Source organism: Gekko japonicus, unplaced genomic scaffold (assembly GCF_001447785.1).
Source record: "Gekko japonicus isolate JY-2015 unplaced genomic scaffold, Gekko_japonicus_V1.1 scaffold217, whole genome shotgun sequence".
NCBI classification, from domain to species: Eukaryota; Metazoa; Chordata; class Lepidosauria; order Squamata; family Gekkonidae; genus Gekko; species Gekko japonicus.
Window position 1 is genome coordinate 1,280,024 of NW_015164188.1, and position 26,824 is coordinate 1,306,847.

General features: G+C 44.2%; 1 protein-coding gene across 1 annotated transcript in view; it reads left to right on the plus strand.

Moving 5' to 3' along the window:
- SGCZ (sarcoglycan zeta) overlaps positions 1–26,824 on the plus strand; it is a 331,877-nt gene that overhangs the window by 208,196 nt on the left and 96,857 nt on the right. The window contains exon 3 of the mRNA XM_015408245.1: positions 20,846–20,933. Within this exon, the coding sequence (XP_015263731.1) occupies positions 20,846–20,933 (88 nt within the window). The remainder of the gene's footprint in view (positions 1–20,845; positions 20,934–26,824) is intronic.

Sequence of the window (26,824 nt, forward strand, 5' to 3'; positions counted from 1 at the left end):
AAGATGGGAAATGGAGGTAGGTTGGGAAGGGTAATTGTTTGGAGGATGAAGTTCCCCCCATGTAGTTTCTATTAAATGGAAACCCAACTGTAGCCATGTTCTAATTGACAGAGAAAGGGGTCTTTTATTTTATTTATTTATTTAACATCACACCTTTCTCTCCAATGGGGACCCAATGTAGCTTATATCATTTTTCTCTCTTTCATTTTATCCTCACAACAACCCTGTGAGGCTGAGAGTGTGTGACTAGCCCAAGGTCAACCACCATGCTTCCATGGCAGAATGGGAATTAAAATCCAGGTTTCCCAAATACTAGTCTGACACTTTAACCATTATACCATGCTGGCTCTTTTGCTTGATCCTTGGTTCTTGTCACATAGTGAGTTAAATAACTTTTTTTCACATACAGAAACTTGATCTGGTTGTGCTTCAGAATTATGAAAAAGACCACTTGGTTGCATAGCTGGATGGAATGCATATTGAACATAGACAACTAGAGCCAGTTTTTCTTTTGTGTGAATAGGAGCTTTTCGTTTCCTTATCAAGTGTATGAAAAGTTCCAAAGTAATATGGTAAGTGAGGAAATCTGCACTATCCCGACCTAACTTATTTGACATAAGGTCTGGGTTATATGACATCAATTCCCATCCAAATTAACTAGTTCAAGAAGGATTCATGTCAGCAGAAATAAATTTCCATATGTGGGTTAAAATTCTCCAATTTGATATTTGGATATTGACCATTTTATATTCATGATATTCCATTGACTTCCATGAACCACAGTAGTGCACTAATAATTTCTATGTATAATTGAGTTAAACAGAATGGGTTGTGTAGTAGTGTCAGTGGAGCTTTGCTGTTGGAACCATTTTTGGGGCCTCATTCTTTTTATGTTATTTTTTTTATTTACATGAGATTTATATACCACCCATGACCCCTAATGGGTCTCAGAGCGGTTTACAGAATACTACTAATATATAGTAGTGATTAAACCTACCTAGGGCCACATTCACAAGGGGAGGGACTTCCTACCAACACCCTGTTGGCAGCGCATTCTCTCCTCTTCTGGCGGGCCACAAGTGTTGTCTCTGGCGTCCTCTGGTTACCCGGCGACCACCTTCCGGCAGGCTCTATGTTTTTCTCTTCTGTGCACGATCGCTCCTCCGGCTGCAGCTTCCGGCTCATGTCCTTCCGGCTCCAGCCGTGCTGCGCCGTCCTGCGTCTGCTCAGCCCGCATCCTGCGTCTGCTCCGCCTCCATCAGGTCTGGTCACCAGGAACTCAGTCGCCATTGTTGTTACCGCCGCTGCCATCTTCACCTCCATTGCTGCTGCCAACACTCCTGGCACGGAACCAGGAGGTGGGTGCCCCCTGCCATCTAGGGCAGGTACCCATTTATCTACTTGTTGTTTTTTTATTTTACCTTTCGAACCGCTGGGTTGGCGGGAGCTGGGACGGGGGCTGGGAGCTCACTCTGGCCGTGGTGGGGATTCGAACAGCCATTGAGGCTGTTCGCTACAGATGTTACAAGCAGGCGTTGTATTGCCTGCGCCACCGCTTTCTGTTGCTAAGTGTTCTGAAATACTACCTCTGAGGGATAGAGAATCCTCATGAATAGTATGGGGGAAAGCAAAGCAGAGGTCTGTAGTGGGACAGAGAATTGGAAAAATTGTCCCCATTTAGTTGCATTTAAAGAGCAATCCTACCAGTGTCCCCTCTAAGCTGCACTAGGGGCACTGGTGCAAAATATTTTTAGCTGTCTGTTCAGACAATTTAGCTTCCAGCTCAGAAGCATTTTTCCCTTCATTGGAAACAATGGAGGATGAGGCCACCTCATTCTTAAGTCAATAGAATTGGACCCCCGGTCCAATCTTTTTGAAACATGGAGGGGGGGTTGAGGAGAGGCACCAGCAGCTATGCTGCAGATCTGGTGTTGCTACCTCAAAAAACAGTCCCCCCAGAGTCCCAGATACCCCTGGATCAAGTCTCCATTATAGCCTATGGGGTCTATTGACTATAATGGACCCCATAGGCTATAATGGAGCAGGAAAATATATATATATATTTTGCACACCCCTACCCTATTATGCTTTTCAGTATGATTTGTAAGATGCCTTGAGTCACAGTGAAATTGGGATATAAATATTTGCATAAATAAGTAGTTTGGGCAGGTTAATAACATTTAAGCAACTTCCTGTTTGTTAGGTTAGGCGGGGTTCTGACAGTGATTGTTTCACCCCTCTCACAACTCCCTCACAACTTTAATGCTACAATGTCTTGAAGGACATTGTTGTCCCACTTTTGATGGAGTTTAGCTGTCCCTTGCGGACTCAGTTAAAAGCTAGATTTAGTTTGTGTTTATATATGTTTGTCTTTGTCTTATATATGAAATAAAAATCTTAAACAAAAAAAGCTAGATCCAACTTTATTGCTGGAGAATAAAGTTATTGCAGCTGCACCCCCCCACACACACTTTCTGCCAACTCAGCCTAGCCCATAAGTTGGCCCCTTACCTTGGTGTGGCTGATCAGGCCATCTGGATCCATTCCACAATAACATCGAGCCAAGTCTACTATAATGCACTGTACATTGGTCTCCTCTCAAAAACAATTTGGAAACAGCTTGGCTACTATTGGGAGTTAGATGTAGAATGTATAGTAATCCATTGACTGTCCATTTGTTAGTGGGCTCAGTTTAAGGTACTGTCTATCACATACATGGCCTTGACCTCACTCCTTATATTCTGCCACAACAGTTTCATTCATGTCAGTAGGGGCTTCTGTGGGTGTCAACCTGCAAATGGGCAAAAATAACAACTGCCCATACACGTGCCTTATGCAGTAGCCTGCCTGAGGAGGTCAGGAAGGCTCCCAGTCTCCTGGCTTTCTGCAAACTATGCAAAACTTAATTTTTCAAGAGGGCTTTCCTGCACAGGTAATAGGGCTGCAATGTAAGGTTAGGGACTGGTCTATACTGCTGTGTATAGCTTTCTGTCAGTACGACCCTATGATATAATTTTTGTACCACTTAATGTGTCATGTTAAGACTTCATCTATGTGTCAGTGCTCTCTGGTGGTTCCAAATTTCTGAAATCCTAATGCATTGGTTACCAAATGTCCCATTTAGTTGATAGTACTGACTCGCTATGTGCAATCCGCCTTGAGTCCCTGTGAGAAAGGCAGGCTATAAATGACATAAATTAATAATGATAAATAATCAAAGGTACTGATTGCATTTATCAGGAACATCAAGGGTAGCACAGACTCCCAATACATGTGGTTGCCAGTATGCATGGGCCTTACACCTGAACAGGCTTGTGTCAATATATTATCTGAAAAGCATAAAGAAGAAAAAAGTGTTCTAATCCATTGGTATACATAAATGAATAATGTGGCGTTATCTGGTGCTGAGGTTTCGATTTTCATGTAGTACTTGAGATCTTTAGGGTTTGATATGATCCTCAAGATCCTCGATGTATTCAGAATGGAAAACTTTAATAGTCCATTTAATTGGGGGAAAGTGCAGGGAATTGCTGTTTGCATCTTGCAGACTAAACCCTTTCCACATTAAATGATCTCTTCTTGTAAGTTTAAGCGACTCATACGTTTAACTCAAGTATAGTAATTTGCCACAGCCTAGAATCTGTGGACTGTTCATTTTATTTCCATAGCCTTACCACTTTTACCTGTTAAATTATTTGGGCCCTGAAGTACTTTCAAGATGAAATAAAAGCCCAGATAATTTTGCCTCCTGCAATCCACTCCTTAAATCTTTTTAAAGCTGTTAAGCATGTGATTCACCTGAGAGACGAACATACCATGCCAAAGTGATTGGCTGCCCCTTGGCGTGCAGGAAGGGAATACAAATGAAATTTTCATGTGATTGTCATGACATTTTCCACTTAAGTTTCACAGGCTCCGGGCTGCCTAAAAAGAAACCACACTTCAGGCAGCCTATTTGATCCAGAAACATATACGGCATTATTACCTGCTGCGTTTTATTTATACATTTTTTCTGCTGTAAAGAGAGAAGATGTTTTTGAGGATGCCATTTCTGGAATCTGCAGGAACCTGAAATATATGTCTGAGTTCAGGAAGCTGATTGTGGTTAAAACCATGAGCTGCATTATAGCATGGTATTCATCCTGATTGTTTTACTAAGGGTAATTCTACTAACAACAAAAAAAAAAAGCATCATTGCAAATTGAGGTTGCAGGCCTGCTCACTTACAGTGCCATCCTTAAAAGAGTTGCACCTTTTTAAATTACGGCTAACAGGTCCTCATTGGCCACTGGTGGGGGATGGGGGTAGGGTTGCCAGACCCAGGTGAGGAAACTCCTGGAGATTTGGGGGTGGAGCCTGGAGAGGACAGGGACCTCAGTGGGATCCAACGCTACAGAGTCCACCCTCTGAAGCATCTCCAGGGGAACTGATCTCAATAGTCTGGAGATGAGGTGTAATTCCAGGGGGTCCCCAGATCCCTCCTGGATGCTTGCAATCCTATTTTAAATCCACTGAAGTCAGTGGGTTTAGAGGGGTGTAAGTGTACTTGGGGCAACACTGTTAGTGCCTTTGAACTTAGCCGGTTTAAGCCAGTCTAATTAGCTGCATTCTAAAGGTGCTTCCCTAATGCATTCTGCACAGAGGGCCCTTGGTGTCCATCTAAGGCCTGCATACACTATTGAGGTTCCCAGTATTCATACTTTACCCTTTAAGCCACTGTGTAAGGTGAAGAAGTAGTTGGTTTATGTGCTGTTACATGTCAGTTCCACTGCTGTACATGACCAGAAGGTGGAAATTGCAGCAACCAACTCAGCAGGGGACAGTCAGGTCTAATGTGATCCTATCGTGCTCCTGACTTTGTCCATGTACATCTGAGCATTGGTACAGAATAAGCTGAGCAATCTCATTTCCGCTTACCTGGTGAGAGACTTGACTGCCCAAGTGCCTCTCAGTTCAATTACCTGTTTGGCTGGTTCCTGCTGGCCTCCAACCTGGCGTTCCTAACTGACTCTGCCAGCCCTTTGTTGATCAAGACTTATCCAAACAGACTAGTAGGACCAACACAGGTGGTGAAGTCTCATTAAAAAAGCAGTGGTGCCAAACCCTTTAGCAACTCTCCTGAGCTGTAGAGGAAGGGGATCCAGGTCGGCAGCCATGCTGGCCTGAAGCAGCAGAACAAAGTTTGAGTCCAGCGGCCCTTTTAAGACCCATAAAGGTTTGCTCAAGGTATGAGCTTTCGTGTGCAAGGCACACTTCCTCAGGTAGACTTAGGGTTGCCATGTCCATCTTCCACCCCCAGCGAGGGACTTTGGGGGCGTTCCTGGAGGGGGTGGGGCATCCACGATGGGATGACGTCACGTTGGGGACGTCCGCCCACCCGCCCATGCACCAGATCTCCAGAAACGGCAGTTCCCTGCACATAAAGGAGCCGGCATTTCCCTTTTAAGAGCAGCCGCGTTTCCCTTTTAAGAGCACGAAGCTGGCATTTCCCTGCAAGCTTGCGGAGATCAGGCTTGGGAAGAAACATGGGTTCCACACACTTAAAGGGAGAGAGATGGGTGGCTGTGGGTGTTGGGGGTGGGTAGAACCCCCCCAAAAAACGGGGGACCCCTGGCAAACCAGGGGGTTTGGAAGCCCTAGGCTCACACATTTTTGCCTTAGCTCAGGAAGGAGGGCTCCAGAGCAGACTAATCTGTGCAGTAGCCAAACTGCTTGCTCACAGCTTTAATGCCAGCAGCTCACAAAGAAGAATTTTTGCTCACAAGACTCCACAGTTTAGAGGGAGCACTGGTGCTGAGACTTCTTGTAATCCTCCTACTCCTTGATAGGTTTGAACCTGTATTGTGCTGTTAGACAGCTGAAGTTTGATTTCTGCAAATGGTTAAAAAAACCACTGGGTGAGAGCCCACCATTTGCAACCAGAAATACTAGTTCTTTCCCCATGTTCCCCTTCCCTCAACAGTCCACTGTATGCCCCAAAACCTTCTGCCAAGAGCCTCCTCAGAGCAGAGTTTGCTCCACTCGAAGAAGACTGTGTGGAGGGGGGGGTTCCTCTTTTTTAACCTGTCCTTTTAAAAACTGCCCCTTCCGTATGACATTTTGTTGAGGAGTGGCCTCTGACCCTCAGCAGAGGCTTCTTAGGATGCCCAAGGAGCTGCTGGGGGGAGGGGAGGGGAGAGTGGGAAGCAAACACTTACATGTCCGCCTTCTGCTCGCAGAAGGTGAGGTCTGGAGATCATCCAGAATTACAACTGATCTCCACAATGCAGAGATCAGTTTTCCTGGAGAAAATGGCTGCTTTGAAGGGTGGACTCTATGGTATTCTACACTCTAAGGCCCCTCCCCTCCCCAAACTCTAACCTCCCCAGGCTCCACCCCCAAATTTATATTTTTGTGTGTTTGTTTTAGTTTGATTTTAATGGTTTTAATGATGTGTTTTTGTTTGGTTTTGATGGGGGACCTGATGAGGAGAGAAAGGTGGGGTACAAAAATAAGTAAACTATTAAACTTGAAGGCCCACAATGGGAACACTGACTATGTGAAGGACTGCCTCCACCTGTATTGTCCAGCATGTTAGTTTAGATACTCTTCACAAGTCCTGCTCTCTGTATGAACTTCTCCAGAAGTGAAGCAGGTGTGTGACAAGAAACAGGGCTTTTTCAGTGGTGATACCACGGCTTTGCAATGCCATCTCCTATGAAGCTCCCCTGGGCTTTCTTTCTTTTAGATGCCTAGTTAAAACATTCCTTTTTACCCAGGCTTTTAACTAAAGGTTTTTAATGTTGTTAACATTTTAGAGCCTGCTTCTGGCATGAGGATCTTTTTATCTAAAATAGTTGTTTTAGTGGCTGTGTTTTATGGGTGTGTTTTAATTTCTTTTTAATAGTTGGATAGGGCACGTAGCAAGAAGGGAACTGGGTGAAACTGAGTAAAAAAGCTGGCTCGATCCAACCACCTTTCTTATCTAAAACACCGTTCGCCATTTAGAACAGTTGAAACAATACAAGGCTTTCAGTTGACGGTTTACGGGATGGCAGACTAAACCAGAGAAAGTTAGATCTTGATATGAAACCTGCACATGGAAATGATATTTCAGTTAATATTTTCCCCCTTAGTTATCTTGATGCCACAATAAAGGAACAGAATAAGACCACAACAGACCCAGAGCTTTCTAATATTTATCTTTATCTCTGGAGCTTTCTAATATTTATCTTCATCTCTGCCATATAAAACATAACATGTTTGGGTGAGCTTCCAAACACAATTTGTTTGATTAATAGATAAGATTCTCCTAACCACAGAAAAGTGCCTGTGAAAGACAGAGCCAAGGAAGAAGAGGGGAACTTTGATCCTGAAAACCTTTTAATATTGATTTACCTACATAATTAGATGTAGGAAGCAGGGGTTTTGAATGAACAAAAACATCACATCTTTGGAAGAAAGGAAATTGCCTAAATAACTGTACATGATAAAGACATAGAAAACCCAAGGGAAATGACTTATTTAATGTAAAAGTAATATTAAAATGTGTTCTTATGATAGTGCTCAAAATATAATTCAAATTTTTTTAAATGAGCTCACTGGGATAAGAAACATCCCAGCTAATTTTGAAGATATCTTAGACAGACAAATGTCAAGTGCCTTGAGAAAACAAGGAAGTTAATAATAAAACCTTGACTGACCATCCCCAAACAAATAGTAGACCACATCTCTTACTAATTAATTTTTATTTTCATAAAAATGAGAACTAAGAACACTTAAGCCTGTTGAGAACAAAGGACTGGAGAACATTTCCCTTTGTGATGCTTTGTGAACCAAGTGCCTCTGTTCCACCCTAATGGGAAAAATATGCATTTTGATAGATAAATGAGGATCTAAGGTAGTGATCCAAATTCATTTTATTTCCATGAGCTTCGAAACAACTCCCAGAAGTCCTAGATTCACTTAGAGAAAGTCAGGTGGAAAGCAACGAGGATCCATATGTCTTACACTTAAATGAAAGGATTTTTTTTTGTTAACTTAGCATCTTTCACCAGCTTTGACTGAGTATGCCAGCTGCAGCTTTTCCTTGCAAGGCAGGATTTGGCCATAGCTATACATGTTATGGTTATATTCATGTAAGATGACTGTAATGTGCTCTATGTAGGACAGCTTTTGAAGACATTTTATAAACATCAGTAATGCCAGATTTCTGGCTGACGCTGATTATGCTTCACCCATTTTACAACATACGTTTTGGCTGCCTTCTTGTTTCTGGACCCAGTCCAAAGGGCTGGTTTAAAAGCTCTAAATAGGTTGGGACTAGGGACTAGGGAGCTGTCGAGAGCCATATGAACCCGCCTGGCATCTGAGATCTTCTACAGAGGTCCTACTCTGTCTCCCTCCATTAACACAGGTAGGGTTGCCACCTTCCTGATGGGGGTGGCATTTCCCCGATTTCAGGGGCCCCAATCTGCCACCAGCCTGGTGGGGAGCCCCATCCTTGAAGAGCCCCATCCCACCCCATCCATGATGACATCACCTGGAAAGGCATTTTTTGCATTTGGGCAAATGCTAGAGCATCCCACCTGACGTGCACTGCACAATGATATCTCTTCTTGGTGACATTATCATGGCATGCACACTTTGTGCACATGCAAGAAATCTCCCGGGAGAAGATTGAACACACACACACCCTGCCAGCAGCCAGGTAGGACCTAGCAACCCTAAACCCAGGTGAAATGGATGCTCACTAGAGACAGGACCTTCTCAGTTGTCGTGCCTCAATAATGGAATCCCTACCTCTATCCATCTTTCTGGAACAGAGTTGGTTAAGTTTTCAGCACCAGGTGAAGATATATCTATTTGCCAAGGCATTCTGTTGACCTATATTGTGTAGGCATTCCTTACTGCTTTTATTATTTTTAAAACCTTTACCTCCATTGGTATTTAAGGGATTTGTTTTTATTGTGCATGCTACTGTTTTTATTTGTTTGTTTTCTGGTGTGTTGTTTTTAAATATTACTGATATTGCATGTTTCATTGTGTTGCTATTTTCTGCTGATTGTACTGGTTCTTTTTTAAAATTCCTGGGTTCTTAATACTTTTATGATGTTCTTGTTATAAGTATCTGTAGGGTGCATTTGATGTAGTGGTTAAGAGTGGCAGACTCTAATCTGGAAAACTGGACTTGATTCTCCACTTCTCCACATGGAGCCAACTGGATGACCTTGGATCAGCCACAATTCTCTCAGAGCTCTCTCAGCCCACGTACCTCACAAGGTGTCTGTTGTGGGGAGAGGAAGGGAAGGAGATTGTAGGCTGCTCTGAGACTCTGAGTGAAGGGCGGGGTATAAATCCAGCTCCTCCTCCTCTCCTTCTCTTCCTGTATTTGTAAGTCACCTTGAGAGCTATATTTATGTTGGGAATTTGTAGGGTATAACTAAATTATTAACATCAGCAACATCAGTCAGGTTGAAAATGCTGTCAGGGATATGATTCTCAAGACATTCCATGTAGGTGACAGCCTAGCTTCTACAGTCAATGTAAATAAAATATTTCTAAATTTCACCATACATGTTCATTTAAAAAAAAACACAAATCTTGTTGAATATTTGTTTCCAATTGGCTTTAATGGGAAATATGTTAATGGCTGTAATTCATCAGCAGAAATCAGTGCTGGTCACTGATCTTCCTAGTTCCCCCTTTGCCCCAGCAGCTATTTCTGACCCTGGGATCCCTTATCACTGGGGCTTCATGATCTGTGTGGGGGGAAAAGCCATGAAGATTGGGAGGAAGCAATAAGAATTACTCCCTTCTTCTTCTTGAGTGAACGGGATCATTCCACCCCCATCACCCACCCCACCACATTCTCCCCAACCATATTGCTTTTACTCCATGTGGGTCTGGAAATGGCTGCTGGGAGGAGGGTAAAGCTGGGACGACTGAGGATTTTTGTGTGGACCTCTCACAGTCCTTGTGCTGGATCCAGTCCTTTGTTTTCTATCCACATGGGCTGAAATTTTCTTCATAATTCTCACCCACAAAAAACCCATACTTCTCCAAACTCAGCTTCTCTGGCCCACTCCTGCAGAGCAAATATTCAATTAGTAATCATTTACAGAACTTTTGCAAACATTTTTAGAAGGTAGGATATCAAGTATTGTGTTGCTGCAGATGCATCTCCAGGAGACCACACTGCTATCTAATTTCATTGTTTTCAGAAACTGAGAGAAAAGAAACAGGCATCCATCTTTCTGTCACTGAAATTTCCAGACCCTATATAGGTAATGTTGTGATCTAACCTAGTTCAGGTGTTTGGACAGGTTTGGTCCCTGCCACACGGCAGGGAAACGGAGGGCTGATCTGCGGCAAATGTGAGCCGCACCAAAGTTGGAACGCCGCGGCGGGATCCCACAGATCCCCGGAGCCACGGCGCATCACTCCCTGGGACGATCAGATGCCGGGGAGGAAGAGTCAGCTGGGAGGGGGAGGCTGCTGAACTGCGCATGCTCGAGCATGCGCAGTACAGCAGGGGGCCGGGAAGCACCAGCGCAAATACAAACCGGCCGATCCCACAGCCCGGCTTGCGGCGCTCCAACGGATACAACCACCTAGGTAGGTGGTTCTTTTTTACTGCACGTTTTCGCCAGTAGGGACGGATCCGGGACGGATCCGGCACGCTCCCCAGATGTTGAGGTGGGATCGTGCCGGTTTGCTCCGCCCCTGTTCCGTCCCGCTCCCTGCCCAAATGGGCTCGTATGAACAGGGCCGTAGTAGAGCAACACTTTCCAAAACTAAGGTAGCCATAGAGGGAAGGACTTCTTCATTGAGGAAGTACTTTTGATACCTCAGCCATTCAGTCATTTATTACAACAACTTCTTATGCCAGACCAGCGATTGCTGGGGCTAATGATCTCCAACAGTCCATAAGGGACATGAAAAATCTAATCAGTGCTTAGGAAAATATCCCTAGCAGCTGCTTTTGTTTCTATGAAGTCCCTTGGTAATGTTCATATTCTCAGCCCAAACGATTGCTTTGAAGATGATATCTCCCAAACAGTCATGTCTCTGCATCTGGAAAGAGAGACAAGCCAAAAACCGCGTTTCATCTGCCAAAGCTGCTGGAGGACAAGCTGTTTGACAAACCGTTAAATAAGTTGACTGCAGAGGGAAACAGAGAGAGAGAGAGCAGGTGACATATAATACACTTGACATCCTTTAAACTAGATCACTATGCCTTCAAACTTGCCTGTACACAAATCAGCTGAAGCGAACAGACAAAACGGCCTGGAATCATTTTACTTTGTGTGGAAAGTTCCACATTGGTGACACCCAACACCTACAGAAGGAACAGATAGCCATTCCTAATCATTCAATTTAACTTACAGCCTGGGTTTTTTTTCCCCTGGGGGAATGAGCCGGAATGGAGTTCCAGAACCTCTTCAACAAAGTTCTTGCAGCTCCAGTTCTTAAGTGGGATGGAGAGGTTTGATCAGATGCCAACAATCACGCATGAAATCACCACACACACAACAGATTTGGAAAATAAGAAGATTAAATTGGCCACAACTTTATTGATTACAACTGTAAGAAGCATTGGCACAGCATAGGTCCACTGGATCCAATGCATCAGCTGATCCCACCGCCAGCTGATGAACCCAGCCAGCCAGCACAGGTGAAGATCACGGAATGTTGTTGGGGAACGCATGGACAAAAGCCCCTTCGTGATCTCCCCTTCCATCTGGCAATGAGGGCAAGTGCTGGTAGTCCCTGAGCAAGCTTGCTCCCGTCAGCCTTCACACCAAGACCCCTTAAGGTGGTCCCCATATCTGGTAAATGGCACGCAGGCCTATTTCCTTAAGCCGATCCTCCATCTCCATGCTGTTACCGCCTAGACCAGTGGTTCTCAACCTTCCTAATGCCACAACCCTTTAATACAGTTCCTCATGTTGTGGTGATCCCCACCCATAAAATTATTTTTGTTGCTATCATAAGACCATCAAAAATTTGTGTTTTCCTATGGTCTTAGGCGACCCCTGTGAAAGGGTCGTTCGACCCCCAAAGGGGTCGCGACCCAAAGGTTGAGAACTACTGCCCTAGTAAATAAAATGTGCTGCAATATGGTGGGTTGCTGAGAGGGTGGGATTTGGGCAAAATTCCTTCTTCTCGTGGTTCTAATATTATTATGTGTCCCATCCTGTTTACTGTATTGACTTACACTGTGCAATGTGCCTTAAGTCTCAGAGATAGAGGTGAACTATAAATAGCATCAAGAAATAAATAAATGGTGGAGTTGCCCCTTCGTGATCTCCCCTTCCATCTGGCAATGAGGGCAAGTGCTGGTAGTCCCTGAGCAAGCTTGCTCCCGTCAGCCTTCACACCAAGACCCCTTAAGGTGGTCCCCATATCTGGTAAATGGCACGCAGGCCTATTTCCTTAAGCCGATCCTCCATCTCCATGCTGTTACCGCCTAGACCAGTGGTTCTCAACCTTCCTAATGCCACAACCCTTTAATACAGTTCCTCATGTTGTGGTGATCCCCACCCATAAAATTATTTTTGTTGCTATCATAAGACCATCAAAAATTTGTGTTTTCCTATGGTCTTAGGCGACCCCTGTGAAAGGGTCGTTCGACCCCCAAAGGGGTCGCGACCCACAGGTTAAGAACCACTGGCCTAGACAGTTGTGACAAGAGAAGTCTGTCTCTGATTTTAATGTTGTATATGCCATTAAAGGTCTATTGATTGATTGATTGATTGAATGACAAGAGAAGTCTTAATTAAATCACCATATTGCAACAACAAACAGTTCAAACTCTGCAGCAAGGACAACCCTGCACCCCTTTCATTAGCTCATTTAACTGTATCAATCCCAAAATGCATACCTAGAGGGTGGGATGGGTGGGTAAGCTTTTTGGAGGCGGGACAAAGGCTGAGCAGGGGAGGAAAGCAGCCAGTTCCCGCCTATAAACCCTACCCTCCCCCGGCCATCCCAGAGCTTTACTATTGGACTGGGGGAAGGGAGGGAGGACCTAATTTTCCCGCCGCTCACCAACCCCGCCCCTCATTCTGCATTCGGCCACCTCTCCCTCCCTGCCTGGAGCCACATATATCGGGCTGTGCCAAGATGGGCCCTTCTTGCTTTTAAAAATGTTTAAAAGTTCATGAGTTTTCATTATACAGATCAAAACCTTCATTTCCTTCTTGAGTTCCAGCACCTCTTTCCCCCCAAAAAAACCCACTGCTTACAACCCAGTCTTCCTAGTGTTGCTTACTCAGAAGTAGGGCACATTACTTTCAAGTAAGTAATTGTGAACTCTCCCCCAGAAGCTAAAATGACTCACTGGAAAAGACAATAAGGGCAGGAAAAGTTGAAGGTAGCAGGAAATGAGGAAGACCCAGTGTGAGATGGATTGATTCAATCAAGGAAGCCATGGCCCTCAGTTTGCAAGACTTGACCAAAGTTGTTAATAATAGAGTTGGCAGAGTAATTAACACAGCATAGGTGCATAACCTGATTGAAGTTTTATTTAGGAACTAATATACTTGATAGTAAAGACGAGAGACAGAGATAGGATCCTAACTACATTATTAGTTGAAAGAGCGAGGAAGATTAAGGCTGTGGTCTCACGCACACTAAATAACCCACTTTCAATGCACTTTCCAACTGGATTTTACAGTGTGAACTGGCAAAATCCAGTTCGAAAGTGGGTTGAAAGTGGATTATTTAGTGTGTGTGACTGCAGTTTAAGTGTGAAATGTGATATTGCCTAAGAGTAGCAATATGGAGACAGACAAGGGCTGCAGTCACACACACTAAATAATCCACTTTCAATTCACTTTTAGTGCACCTTGCAACTGGATTTTGCCAGTTCACACTGTAAAATCCAGTTGGAAAGTGCACTGAAAGTTGATTGAAAGTGGGTTATTAAGTGTGTGTGACCACAGCCAAGTAGTGAAGTGCTGACATCAGTATCCTATCTAATTGTCATCTTGCTGCCCCCTTCAGGGTTTTCTTCTCTTCTCCTTTGTACATCAGACATTGCCTATTCCAGCAAACAGGATGTTTGGGAGGTCATTAATTCATAGGGTTGCCATAAGTTGGAAGTCACTCGCAGGCACTTAACACACACACACAAGTCTACTGGCAAGGCAATCCTAAACTGGGTTGCAACCTTCTATCCTTGACTTCAATGAATTTAGAAGGGTGTAAGGACTCCATCTCCAAATCTTCAGAAAAGTGAAAGCCTGGAGTTGGCAACTCTACTTGGGCAATCCCCTTTGGCAAAAGTGGTTTATCGTCATATAGTCATAGGATTGGAAGGGTTTTTTAAAGGCCTGTACTCTGCAACAAAATGTTTAATAGTCTATGCAGCAGCCCAGACCATATATCCAAGTTACAATGCACCAAACTGGTCTGAATCCCAGCCTTTAGACAATTGCCCCCCATTTTAAGTTAAATGGAACAAATAAAGCATTTCTGAATATAGAATAGAATCTACTGGGGTTTTTTAAAATCTATTTTAACCAAGACGGAGAAAGGCATCTTCATAGATGCAGTGGTTTCAAGAAGATGGGGTGTATAGAAGAAGAAAGAGGCATGTTGTACAATGTAATGGTAATTGGGAAAACTCATACATCAAGTAGAAGGAGCAAAAGGGCAGAAGAAAACTAAAAGTGGGCATCAGTTATAAACTTTGAAGAAAACCAAAGGTGGTTATATTTTATAAATTTTGCAGAAACAAACAGTGACAAGTAAAAGTAAAAAATATATTCTGCCGGTTAGGAAAGGCACAAATAGGTATAGGAAAAAGCCTGCGTGATTAACAAACAAAGTAATGGAAGCTGTAAAAGGTAAAAAGGATTCCTTTAAGCAGTGGAAAGCTAGTCACAGTGAGGCTGATAAAACGGAACACAGGCTATGGCAAATAAAATGCAAGTCTGTGGTCAGGCAGGCAAAAAGGAAATATGAGGAGCATGAACTTGTAGATCTCCTGACAAAGATATGTAATCTTTCCTTAAAATCTGCCTCCATTCCTGAGGATTGGAAGGTAGCTAATGTCACTCCCATCTTTAAAAAGGGTTCCAGAGGAGATCCGGGAAATTACAGGCCAGTCAGTCTGACGTCGATACCGGGTAAATTGGTGGAAACCATTATTAAGGAAAGAATTAGTAGGCACATAGATGAACAAAACCTATTGAGGCAGACTCAGCACGGTTTCTGTAAGGGAAGATCTTGTCTCACTAACCTGTTAGTGTTCTTTGAGGGGGTGAACAAACATGTGGACAAGGGGGATCCAATAGATATTATTTACCTTGACTTCCAGAAAGCTTTTGATAAAGTTCCTCATCAAAGGCTCCTAAGTAAGCTCAAAAATCATGGGATAGAAGGACAAGTTCTTTTATGGATCAAAAACTGGCTAGTTCATAGAAAACAGAGAGTGAGTGTAGGTGGGCAATTTTCTCAGTGGAGGGTGGTAAGCAGTGGGGTACCGCAGGGATCAGTACTTGGTCCACTGCTTTTTAACTTGTTCATTAATGATTTGGAGATGGGAGTAAGCAGTGAAGTGGCTAAATTTGCGGATGATACAAAGTTGTTCAGGGTGGTGAAAACCAGTGAGGATTGTGAGGCACTCCAAGGGGATCTGTCAAGGATGGGCGAGTGGGTGTCAACATGGCAAATGGGGTTCAATGTGGCCAAGTGCAAGGTGATGCACATTGGAGCCAAAAATCCTAAATATAAATACACATTGATGGGGTCTGAACTGGCAGAGACTGATCAAGAGAGAGATCTTGGAGTTGTAGTGGATAACTCACTGAAAATGTTGAGACAGTGTGTGACTGCAATAAAGAAGGCCAATGCTATGCTGGGGATTATTAGGAAGGGTATTGAAAACAGATCAGCCAATATAATAATGCCCCTATATAAATCAATGGTGAGACCTCATTTGGAATACTGTGTGCAGTTCTGGGCACCACACCTTAAAAAGGATATTATAGCTTTGGAAAAAGTGCAGAAAAGGGCAACTCGAATGATAAAAGGGTTGGAACACTTCCCTATGAGGAAAGGTTAAAGTGCTTAGGACTCTTTAGCTTGGAGAAACGACGACTGAGGGGTGACATGATTGAGGTTTATAAGATTATTCATGGGATAGAATAGGTAGAGAAAGAGGTACTTTTCTCCCTTTCTCACAATACAAGAACTCGTGGGCACTCCATGAAATTGCTGAGCGGTCGGGTTAGAACGGATAAAAGGAAGTACTTCTTTACCCAAAGAGCGATTAACACATGGAATTCACTGCCACAGGAGGTGGTGGCAGCTACAAGCATGAACTGCTTCAAAAGGGAATTAGATAAACATATGGAGCAGAGGTCCATCAGTGGCTATTAGCCACAAGGTATAGATAGGGACTCTGGGCCATGTGATGCTCTGTCTTCTTGGTTCTTGGAGGGGTCAACAGTGGGAGGGCTTCTAATGTCCTGGCCCCACTGGTGGACCTCCTGATGGCACCTGGTGTTTTTGGCCACTGTGTGACCGAGTGTTGGACTGGATGGGTCTTTGGCCTGATCCAACATTGGCGTCTCTTATGTTCGTATGTTCTTAAAAGTAAGCCAAACAGTGAGTTAGAGCCAGGATCACTTTTCTGTAATGGGAGGTAACTTGCTCTGATTCTTCCTCCCTGTCTTAGAGCCAAGATGACATCCCATGTTGTTTCCAAAGGCTCTCAGCCCACCCCACCCCAGCACTTCTTTTCAGGGAGTTTGGTTCTACTGCAGCAGCTAGGGGTGTGCAAGTATATTGGGTATATCAGACCCCCAAAATATCGGTAAATACTGAATTGCCCGAGTACCAATACTAGTATAGTAGTAAGATTTTGGAAATATTCAGTATTTCCGAATATATTTTGGTCTGATATACCCACTGGGAGGGAAAGGAGAGTGAGAAGGCATATTTAAATTCCTTCCCTTCCCTCCCTTCTATTTCCTTCACCAGCCACACACCCCTCCACATGGCAGGGCAGCTGGGGAAGGAGGGAGAGAGAAGGCATGTTTAAATGCCTTCCATTTCCTTCCAGCCATTAAACCAGTCAGTTTCACTCCCCTTGGCTTCCAAGGGAGAGGAGTGAAACTAAACAGTTCAATGGCTGGGAGGCATTTCTGCAGAAAAATGAGGCCAGCAGGCTAGCCTGCTGTAAGGCTGAAATGCCTTCCTGCCAGTAAACTGGTCAGTTTCACTCCCCTGGGATTGGAAACTGAGGGGAGTGAAACTGACCAGTTTAATGGCTGGAAGGGAAGGGAAGGCATTTAAACATACCTTCTCTCTCTCTTTCTATCTCCTTCCCCAGCCCCCCTGCCACAACCAAGAGTCTGTGGAAGGAAAGACAGAGAGAGAAAGTGTGTTTAACTGCTCTATCTCCTTCCCCAGCCACCCTGCCACAACCAAGAGTCTGTGGAAGGAAAGACAGAGAGAGAAGGTGTGTTTAACTGCCTTCCTTTTCCTTCCCCAGCCTCCCCTCCATGGGGGGGGGGGGGCTGGGTAAAGAAAGAAACTGTGAGAAGGCATTTAAACTCACCTCCCCTTATCTTCCCCAGCCTCCTCGCTGAAGCAGGGCAGCTGCTTTCCCTCCTCCAGCAGGCAGGCAGCTTGGGAAGGCAAGGCATTTAAACATGCCTTCTCTCTCTTCCTTCCCTCCCTCAGTCCCCCTGCTGCTTCCACTGGTCAGTTTCACTCCCTTCCAACTGTGGGCTGTTAAGTTTAAATGGCCCAATCCTAACAGCTGATCAGTGTGAGTGAAACTGACCAGTGGAAGTGTCAGGGCAGGTGTGGAAGGATGAACCGAATAAAAGCTGGAGAAAATTGGCTGGGGGGGGGGGGGTCAGCTATATTGGTAGCGAAATACAGATCACTAATTGCACTATACTCCAAAAAATACTAGTAGGGTATTTTCCAGGTATTCATTCAGCTTAGTTAAGCCAAATGCACACCCCTAGCAGCAGCAGGAAGGAGAAGCAGAAAATATCTGCTCCATGAGCAGAGCTCTTATTGCTGTCCTTGGGAATTCTACAAGTAAGCTAAATGTATTTCTTTATGTGAAATTACCGTGCATCTCTCCCTGTTCATAGAAAGAAGTTGAAGAATTAAGTGTTAAAAGTGTGTTTCGAATAAAATTAGCAGTTGTGAAATAGCTGGGGAATCAAAAGATTATATGATTAGGTTTAATACTACTTAAAAATCTGTTCAGGAATTTCCATATAAGCAACAGAAATCCCAGAGAATGGGGTGGTCCGTGTACTTTTAAAAACATCTGCCATTCCAGTTTGAGGAGGATTAATGTTGAAATACCATACCAATGGTTCAACTAAACAAACAGCAAAATAATAGGTCACAGCATATGCTGATAAATAGAGCCATTTACCTGGTTGCCTGTGTGGAAACTGTGACCAGGTGTGAGAGCTTTCCCAAAGTTGTTTCTGTCTGTAGGCCAAAAATGATGAAATGAAGCATGTGTGGACAGGTGCCCTACTAAGTGTTTTATCAGCTAGTAACTTTTGTGGACTTTTGGAAGTATCTTAATAGCAAGAGATGTCCTTTCCCTCATCTAGGAGGAGGGGAAGATTGATGGGGAAATGCTGTACAGCCCCTGGACTGTATCTTCTGAATGATTTCTGTGTGAGATGAAGATTAGCAAGAATATTTATCAAGAACTTTTTGATCAGTCCTGAACAGGTTTATGGTCCCAGTTGAACCAGCATAGAGATCCTTTCCCAAAATGTAACCTTCCACTTCTTTCCCCTCCCCTTTCTACTGGAGGATCAGGTTGATTCTAGAATATACACAGGTCTATTAATAAATATGAATGCTATTTCTCATGCTGAGGCAAAAGTTGAGCGCATGACTACCTCTTGCTACAGCTTGAACAATCTCACAGCTGTGAGCTTGTTGAAATCTACCATAATGTACATGTTTCTCCTTCCTTCTTATCTGCTCTGAACAGTGTGTGCATGCACATCTGTGACTGGAGTTCAGATGGTTTATGGCCTCCCTCTGTCACACTCACTACCCACATATACATACACACACATTTCCCCAGACTCCATGAGAAGTATTTCTGTTTCGTGTGGTTTCATGCACCTGCAATATAGCATTGATAACAATGGAATTAATCACATAGATCTGCCCCATCCACAAAGAAGGAACCAGAGCCCAGGTTTATTCCTGATGGAATAGCATTTGCTATAATGTCAAATCACGCAAATAGTTGAAGTGAATGATTATGGATTCCTAGAGAGGCTTCCAGCTGGTGCCAGAGTCCCACGTCTTAGTATACTGGTCCAGATCAACGGGCTTCATGCTGGCTCCTCCCCTTTCCCCCCTGTGAGAATAAAATATGAGAAATGAACTGCCTGGCTTCCTGAACCACCAGATACGGTTGCCAGCTCCAGATTGAGAAATTCCTGGAGATTTGGGGGTAGAGCCTGGGGACGGTGGGAGTTTGGGATAATGCCATAGTGCCAGGGTTCCTAAGCTGAGTTAGTGTGAGCCTCCAGCTCACAGATTTTTGTCTTAGCTCAGGAAGGATGGCTCCAGAGCAAACTAATTTATGCAGTAGCCAAATCGCTCACTCACAACTTTAATGCCAGTGGCTCACAAAGTAAAGATTTTTGCTCACAAGTCTCCACAGCTTAGAGGGAGCATTGCATAGCGCCACCCTTCAAAGCAGCCATTTTCTTGAGAGGAATTAATCTCTATAGTTTGGGGATCAGTTGTAGTTCTGGGTGATCTCCAAGCCCAACCTGGATGTTGGCAACTTTATCGCCAGAGCAAGCTGTACCCAGGGAATTTTGTATCCCTAGTCTCTCCCCTCAACAGCCCTGAACATCCCTCGTCTTGCTGTCGACTTGCTGTCCAAAATTGTCATTCCTGAATTAATGTGGCTTTTTCCTTGCAAAATAGTTCACCTTTGCTACTTAAACATGGAGGCAGCAGAAAACATGTAGTCATCTTACTGCACTCATATAGATGAGGCACATCAATCGGCACAACTACTAATTCACAAGTGGGTGGCAAACTGCTAAATATTTTGTGTGTATCCAAACTTATACATCTCACCTTTCTGCTAACGAACGCATGGAAGTCTGTTACAGCAGAACAATCAAAATGGGACAATTACTTGCAATATAATTCGTATCGAAAATACAAATTTCACTGCAGCATCCTAAAAACGAACACGGCAAGCCTGGTGAACTTTTTCACCATGCACTTAAAATCCCAAATAATGCCAGGCACCTGACTGTATTTTATTTCAGACAGGCTTATGTTTGCAGCAAGATGAAACCATTTTCCAGATGATTTTCCTTCAGCCCACGTTCCTCTGTTGAGAGTGTGATGCCCCCCCATCCCTTTGCAACCAGATGCCAGGTGGTCAGACAGCTGTAACCATTGCTGCTCTCTCCTACGCACTTCTTATGCCTTAATGACCATTCTCGAACAGCAGCATTGCCTTCCTGTCAGAAATATGCCAAAAACAGTGGCTCTGGTAGCGGATTTAAAAACAAATTAGAGGCTTTCAGGAGGGCCTGTGCATGCCATGGCATCAAAAGTCTGGCACCAAATTATAATGTCATTCCGTAAGTATCTTGCTCTCCTACAGGGTGGAGCAGCTTCCAAATTAACAGTCTCAGAGCAGCTCAGACCTCAAATATCTACGTCTCAAATTCCGTTTGATTATAGCTGGTATCAAGCAACACTGTACTGTTTTGACCAGGTCTCACCAACATACTTTTGTGTCGATAGCAGTTATAACTTGACTCTGCCTCTGTTATTTTTTTCCCTCTCATTTCCTTGTCTTATACATGTTTCCCAGGATAGCGCTCTGGTCTTACAGTCTGACAGGAATGTTACAGTGAATGCGAGAAATCACATGGGACAGTTAACAGGACAGCTGACTGTAGGTAAGTCTTGATTCTCTAATGCGGTTTTTTTGTGAATAGCTTAAAAATTGCAAAGATTATTTTCCTCAGAGTCATTGACACAATAGGGAAAATACCAGCAACAATTTCCCAGTTCAGTATACTTTGAATTTTACGACTCAAAGCAAGCAGTAATATTGGCAGAGTGCACTTCTGCAATGGTAATTCAACCAAAAGGATAATTCCTAAAACAAACAAAAAAAAACACCTCATTGTTCAGGTGAAAAAATGATTTTAAAAAATCTTCTCACGTCATCCTTTCCCCTCAGGCAAATTCATCTCTCCTATTTACAGAACTTTTTAAAAATTGTGAATATGGTGAATTTTTAAAGAGGAAAAACATCTGAGAACATCATTTCCATGTTAATACCAGAGTATTAAAAGCAGGTACGTAGTATATCTCTGAGATATATAAATATATCTCTGAGATATATAAATATATACAGAGATATATAAATATATACAGAAAGATGCATGCCTAGGCATGATTCTGATAGCTAGCGGAAGGGATGAGAAGACCTTGATTATTTCCCCCCCACACATAGTGTAGATGTCTTGCTCTTTAAAAGTATTCACTTTTAGATTGCATTGTTCCATGGGATCTTACAATTATTTTTTTGATACTGGAAATAAAAAACATCTCAAATTCACTCAAGGGCTTATCCTTTCATAAACTGTGGTCAAAGTAAAGCTGTTGGTGTTCTGAAAACAGTTGTCCATTCGCTCACCCAAACAGTGGTGGGAGAGGATATTGGGGGAGAGCTAAGAAAATAACATCAGATCAAGGTTTACCAATAGGAAGCTGATTCTGAGTGACTTCTCAGTTCTGTTTTTTGTTTCTCTGCTTCCCCTTATAATGGGGTTGCCATCCTCTAGGTGGTGGCTGGAGATCTCCTGGGATTACAACTGATCTCTAGGCCACAGAGATCAGTCCCCCTGAAGAAAATGGCCACTTTGGAAGGTGGACCATTGAAGCCCCTCCCTTCCCGAAACCTCACCATCTTCAGGGTCTCCCCCCCAAAAAATCTCCAGGTATTTCCCAGCCAGGAGCTGGCAACCCTACTTCAGGATTACTCAAAGGGCCTTGTCATACAAACAGCAGAATAATGACAGGATAAGGTGATAACATTTCAGATTGCAGAAAGGGGGTCCCATGTTTAAATATTGACTTGGATCCTGAGGACCATTTCTGTGGATGGAAGGATTTCCACCTGCAAAGTGTTAAATTCTTGTTTCCAACCCCCCCCCCAACACAAACTGCAGGGGGATTTTGTTCCACTTTGGCTTGCAGGGGGAGGGGGGAGGTGAGAAAGTTACACTCCACAGGGGTAAACCCTTTCTTGAATTCCAGCCATTATCTTTAGTTAGAAAACTAGCACAGCAAGAAGTGAGATTTGGTAGAACGTTTCTCTCTGTGCTAGAATTTTAAAAACCATTGCAGCCCCATCAGAAGTCATATAATCTTCTCTATTACCTTTGGATTCGCTCTGTATTACCCCAGGATTCCATCATATCATTCTCACCCTTCCCTGTACCTCATGGAGGACTTTTGAATCCCCTGTGCTCTATGCTGAACAATATTAATTCCATATCTGTTTCTAATTGACTGCATAGTTGGATGACATTTATCTGAACTCCTCCAAGACAGCTGTTCTCTTTATTTAATATAAAGTTGTGTGAGGAAGTAATCCTTCTTGCAGGTTTTCTCTCAGAGCACATTCAGTCTTTCCTCCTGTTCCATCACACAAATGGTTTCTCAGAGCTTATTCATTCATACACGTGTATGATTCAGTGGTTGAGTGCACAACCCTCAGCAAGCGTCAGGGCTTTGTACTCCCCACTCCCAACCTTTCCTCCTCTTATGTGCTCCATCTTTGATGCCCTGAGGTGTCAGAAGGTCACCTAGCCCAGCATGGGCCAAATGCCTTTTGTCACGGAGCTGCAACACAAAATTACAAAACCCTGGAGTATGACTGTTCACAAATGAGCTCGGTAGTCTGCCACCAGCCCCTTTTACTAACCCAGTAGTCAGAAGCCAAAGCACAAAGCTTCTAACCCTCCTGGCTCTAAATCAGAAAGTCCACCCTATGAGGTTGATACACAGAAGGAGTTTTTCACAGAAGACCAGTTACTCTGGTAGGTGGTCTGCCAGTTAAGGCACTACATTTAGATTGAGGACTGTGAAAGAAAATAACTACAAAAGTAAATTAAAAATATTTTTATTAAGGTGTAAGATTACTTCAAACAAGAACAAAAGACTGTGAGGATAAACATAAGAAATCTAGAGATTTAAAGGCTAGCTAAAAATGTTACACATTGGCAGGGCTCTTTTTGTAGAAAAAGCCCAGCAGGAACTCATTAGCATAATAGGCCACACCCAACAGCAGGAACTCATTAGCATATTGGGCCACACCCCTGACAGCACAGCTCATTAGCACATTAGGCCGCACCCACATGTTACCAGAAGTGTGGTCATCCAGCCACACCCACCTTTTGCTAGTTATTCTGTTTACCTTGTTTGTTGTCAAAACCCAGGGCCATTTTTTGTAGCAGGAACTCCTTTGCATATTAGGCCACACACCCCTAATGTAGCCAATCCTAATTTGTACAGGATGGAGTGACATACATTCAACTCACGCAAATTTGTGCTACCAGAATTATTGGTGGACTTTAATTGGCTAGACCGGAGGCCTATCTTATATAATAATAATAAACAAATACATAAGTATTTAGGAAACAACATCTGGCCTTATACTGCATATGTATTTAACATCTTATGTTAAAAAAATTTTTTTGAATGTATGTCAAATTTGTAATTGGAATTGTGACCACTGAGGAAGGCCCTTTGGGGGGCCGAAACGCATTTGGTTCAGTTGCACAGCACTAACCCATCTATGTATGAATGTTGAGAAGTTTTTTTTTATGTCTGAATGGTATGTTTTTAATGAGTCTAAGTTTTAAAATGTGTACACCTGAATAAATTTTGTATTTTCATAATATTTAGTGTCAGCTTAACCCTTGTGGATCCATAGCAACTTTTTGGGTTGCGTTTTCTTTCCCCCCCTTTTTTTCCTTCCCCCCTTCCCTTCCTTTTTGTTCGCATCATTCGTATACAGCAATTAACTAAGGACTGGTCATGTTAGTCTGTATAACAATAAAATTAAGAGAATACAGTTAGTTTTAAAAAAAATTGTCTTCAGGGTGCAATAGGGTTTTCTTAATATTATTTTAATTCATAATCCTTGATGCATGGCAGTGTAATATACAAAGACAGGCCATCTGTTTTGATTGGCCTCCATGGTCATGTCAAAGGTTACCAGGCAGGCTAGCAGATACAAATGGGCATAAATCAAGCCAACACCTGTTCCAGCCATATTGTACTTGCCAGTGCATTTCAGGAACATGCTTCTAGCTGCTTCTCATCAATGTATTATTTAAACCTTTAGCTTCAGCACTGTTTAAAGTTAGGTTTCCTCTGGCACTCAGCAGTGTTCGATGGCGGAAAGTGATCTGAAATTCTGGTCATAGACGTGGCAGCTTGTAGACCTGCTCTATAAATGGAGGCATGCCTGTGCGGGCCCAGTCTGACGTGCTTGATATGGTAGTTGAGCTTCGTACTGTAAATATTTCAAATGCCCTAAAGAAACATATGTTCTTGGGTTAGTCATGACTGCAAACACCTGTGAACTATTTAATCACTCTACACAGTTGGTGCAGATTGCAAGACGTGCCTCATCTCTTCATGATTAAAATATATTTGCATTCCATTTGACTTTCAAGTTTTGGTAAAAGCTCAACAAGGTAATGGTTAACAAGGTAGTGATCTTATATTGACTCAGGCCACAGACTCATGGAGAATAGTGTAATGAATGGTGATTCCAGGGAACTGCCACGTTCAAAGGAAGTAAACCTATGGCCCCTGCCACACGGGGGAAAAAAGAATGTCCAAAGTGCGGCTTTTTAAAGCTGCACCAAAAGAGACACGCGGCGGCGGGATCAGATAGATCCCCTGAGCCGCCACGCAGTTGCTCCCTGGCATGATCAGATGCCGAGGGGAAGCCACTGCAGGGAGAGTGAGGCAGCCGAATTGCGCATGTGCGCACGTGCGCAGTTTGGCCGGGAGCCTCGTTTGCTTTTGCAGATGGGCGTGCCGGCAATCTCACGGCCGCACTTGCTGCGCCGTTCCAGGTTGGTGCTACCTTTTACTTGTGGGTTTTGGGGTTTTTTTGTAGCAGGTTTTAGGCCGGAAAGGACGGATTGGGGGCGGGTGCACGCCGATTCCCAGATGTTGCGGTGTGCTCGCGCCCGTTTGCTGTGCCCCCGATCTGTCCCTCTTCTGGCCCAAAACCTCCCGTGTGACCGGGGCCTATGAATACCAGTGCTAGGAGGCAACATTAGAGGGTGGCATTCACCTCTAGGCCTGGTTTGTTGGCCCTCTAAGGACTAGATGGACCACTGGTCTAATCCATCAGAGCTCCTTGCCTTGGGCTCAACCAATCACTCCTCCTTCCCAGTTACATAAAGGTAAAGGTTTCCCTTGCTCGAAAGCCAGTCAAATCCGACTCTAGGGATGCAGTGCTCATCTCCTTTTCCAAGCCGAAGAGCCAGCACTGTCCAAAGACGTTTCCGTGGTTATGTGCACGGAACACTGTTACCTTCCCACCGAAGTGGTACCTATTTATCTACTTGCAATTTCTTGCTTTCAAACTGCTAGGTTGACAGGAGCTGGGACCAGAGATGGGAACTCACTCCATCATGCAGCACTCGGGTCTTGAACTGCAGAACTACCGACATTCCGGTCTGCAGTTCAGTGTCTTAACCACTTGAGCCACCACAGCCCCCTTCCAGTTACATACTATTAGCTAATAAGAAGTTGCAGGGCACTGTGGTGTAATGGTGATAGTGCTCATCTAGACATGGGGAGATACAAAATTCCTATGCAGTCATGAAGTTCTCTGGATAATCTTCGGTCCAGCATTCTCAGACTGACCTACCTACCAGGGTGGTTATGATGATAGACTGAAGGAGCAGAGAACCATGATGCTGTCTTGAGCTTCCAGGAGTCAGAGTGAAATAAAAACATGGCTGGTAGATAGATATGCAAGTATCAAACTGGTAACTAGTTAGTCAAGCACTGTGCCTTCTTCCTATGGTTCTTCATTACCATTCATATCCCCCATTTATACTGAGCAAGTAACATTCATTTTGGTAATGGGTGGTTTCAGGGGTCTTCTTGAGCCAGAGCATTCTGGAGCGCTGCTCTGAGAGCCCAGGAGCTGGCAAAATGGCAGAGGCAGCAAGCCCCGCCCCCAGCTTCCCCTGCTACGGCCTGTCACTGGCCTCCCGGGGCCCACGCTGGAGCGCTGCGGCCCCAGGGAGGCCCGTCGCCACCGCCCTGGGCCAGCGCTGGAGCGCTACGGCCCACAGAAGGCCAGAAGAGCCCCCTGCTGCCAGCTTCAACCAGCGCCGGAGCACTGCGGGCCGGAGGAGGCCAGAAGAGCCCCCTGCTACATCCGGCCAGCGCCGGAGTGCTGCGGTCTGGAGGAGGCCAGAAGAGCCCCCCCCGCCACCTCCTCCGGCCAGCACCGGAGGAGGCCAGAAGAGGCCCCCCGCTGCCTCCCAGGGTAAGTGAGGGATCTGTGGGGGTGGCGGAGGTTTGAGTGAGGGGGTGGGAGAGCCTCCCCCCATCTCTTTGCCCTCTTTCTTTCCCTTCTTTCCTTCCTCTTTCCTTTTCTTTCCTTCCTTTCCTTTTCTTTCCCTCCTTTTCTTTCTCTTTTTTCCTTCTTCTTTCCTTCTCTCTCTTTCCCTCTTTCCTTCTCTCTTTTTATCCCCTCTTTCCTTCCTTCTTTTCTTCCTTCTTTCCTTCTCTCTTT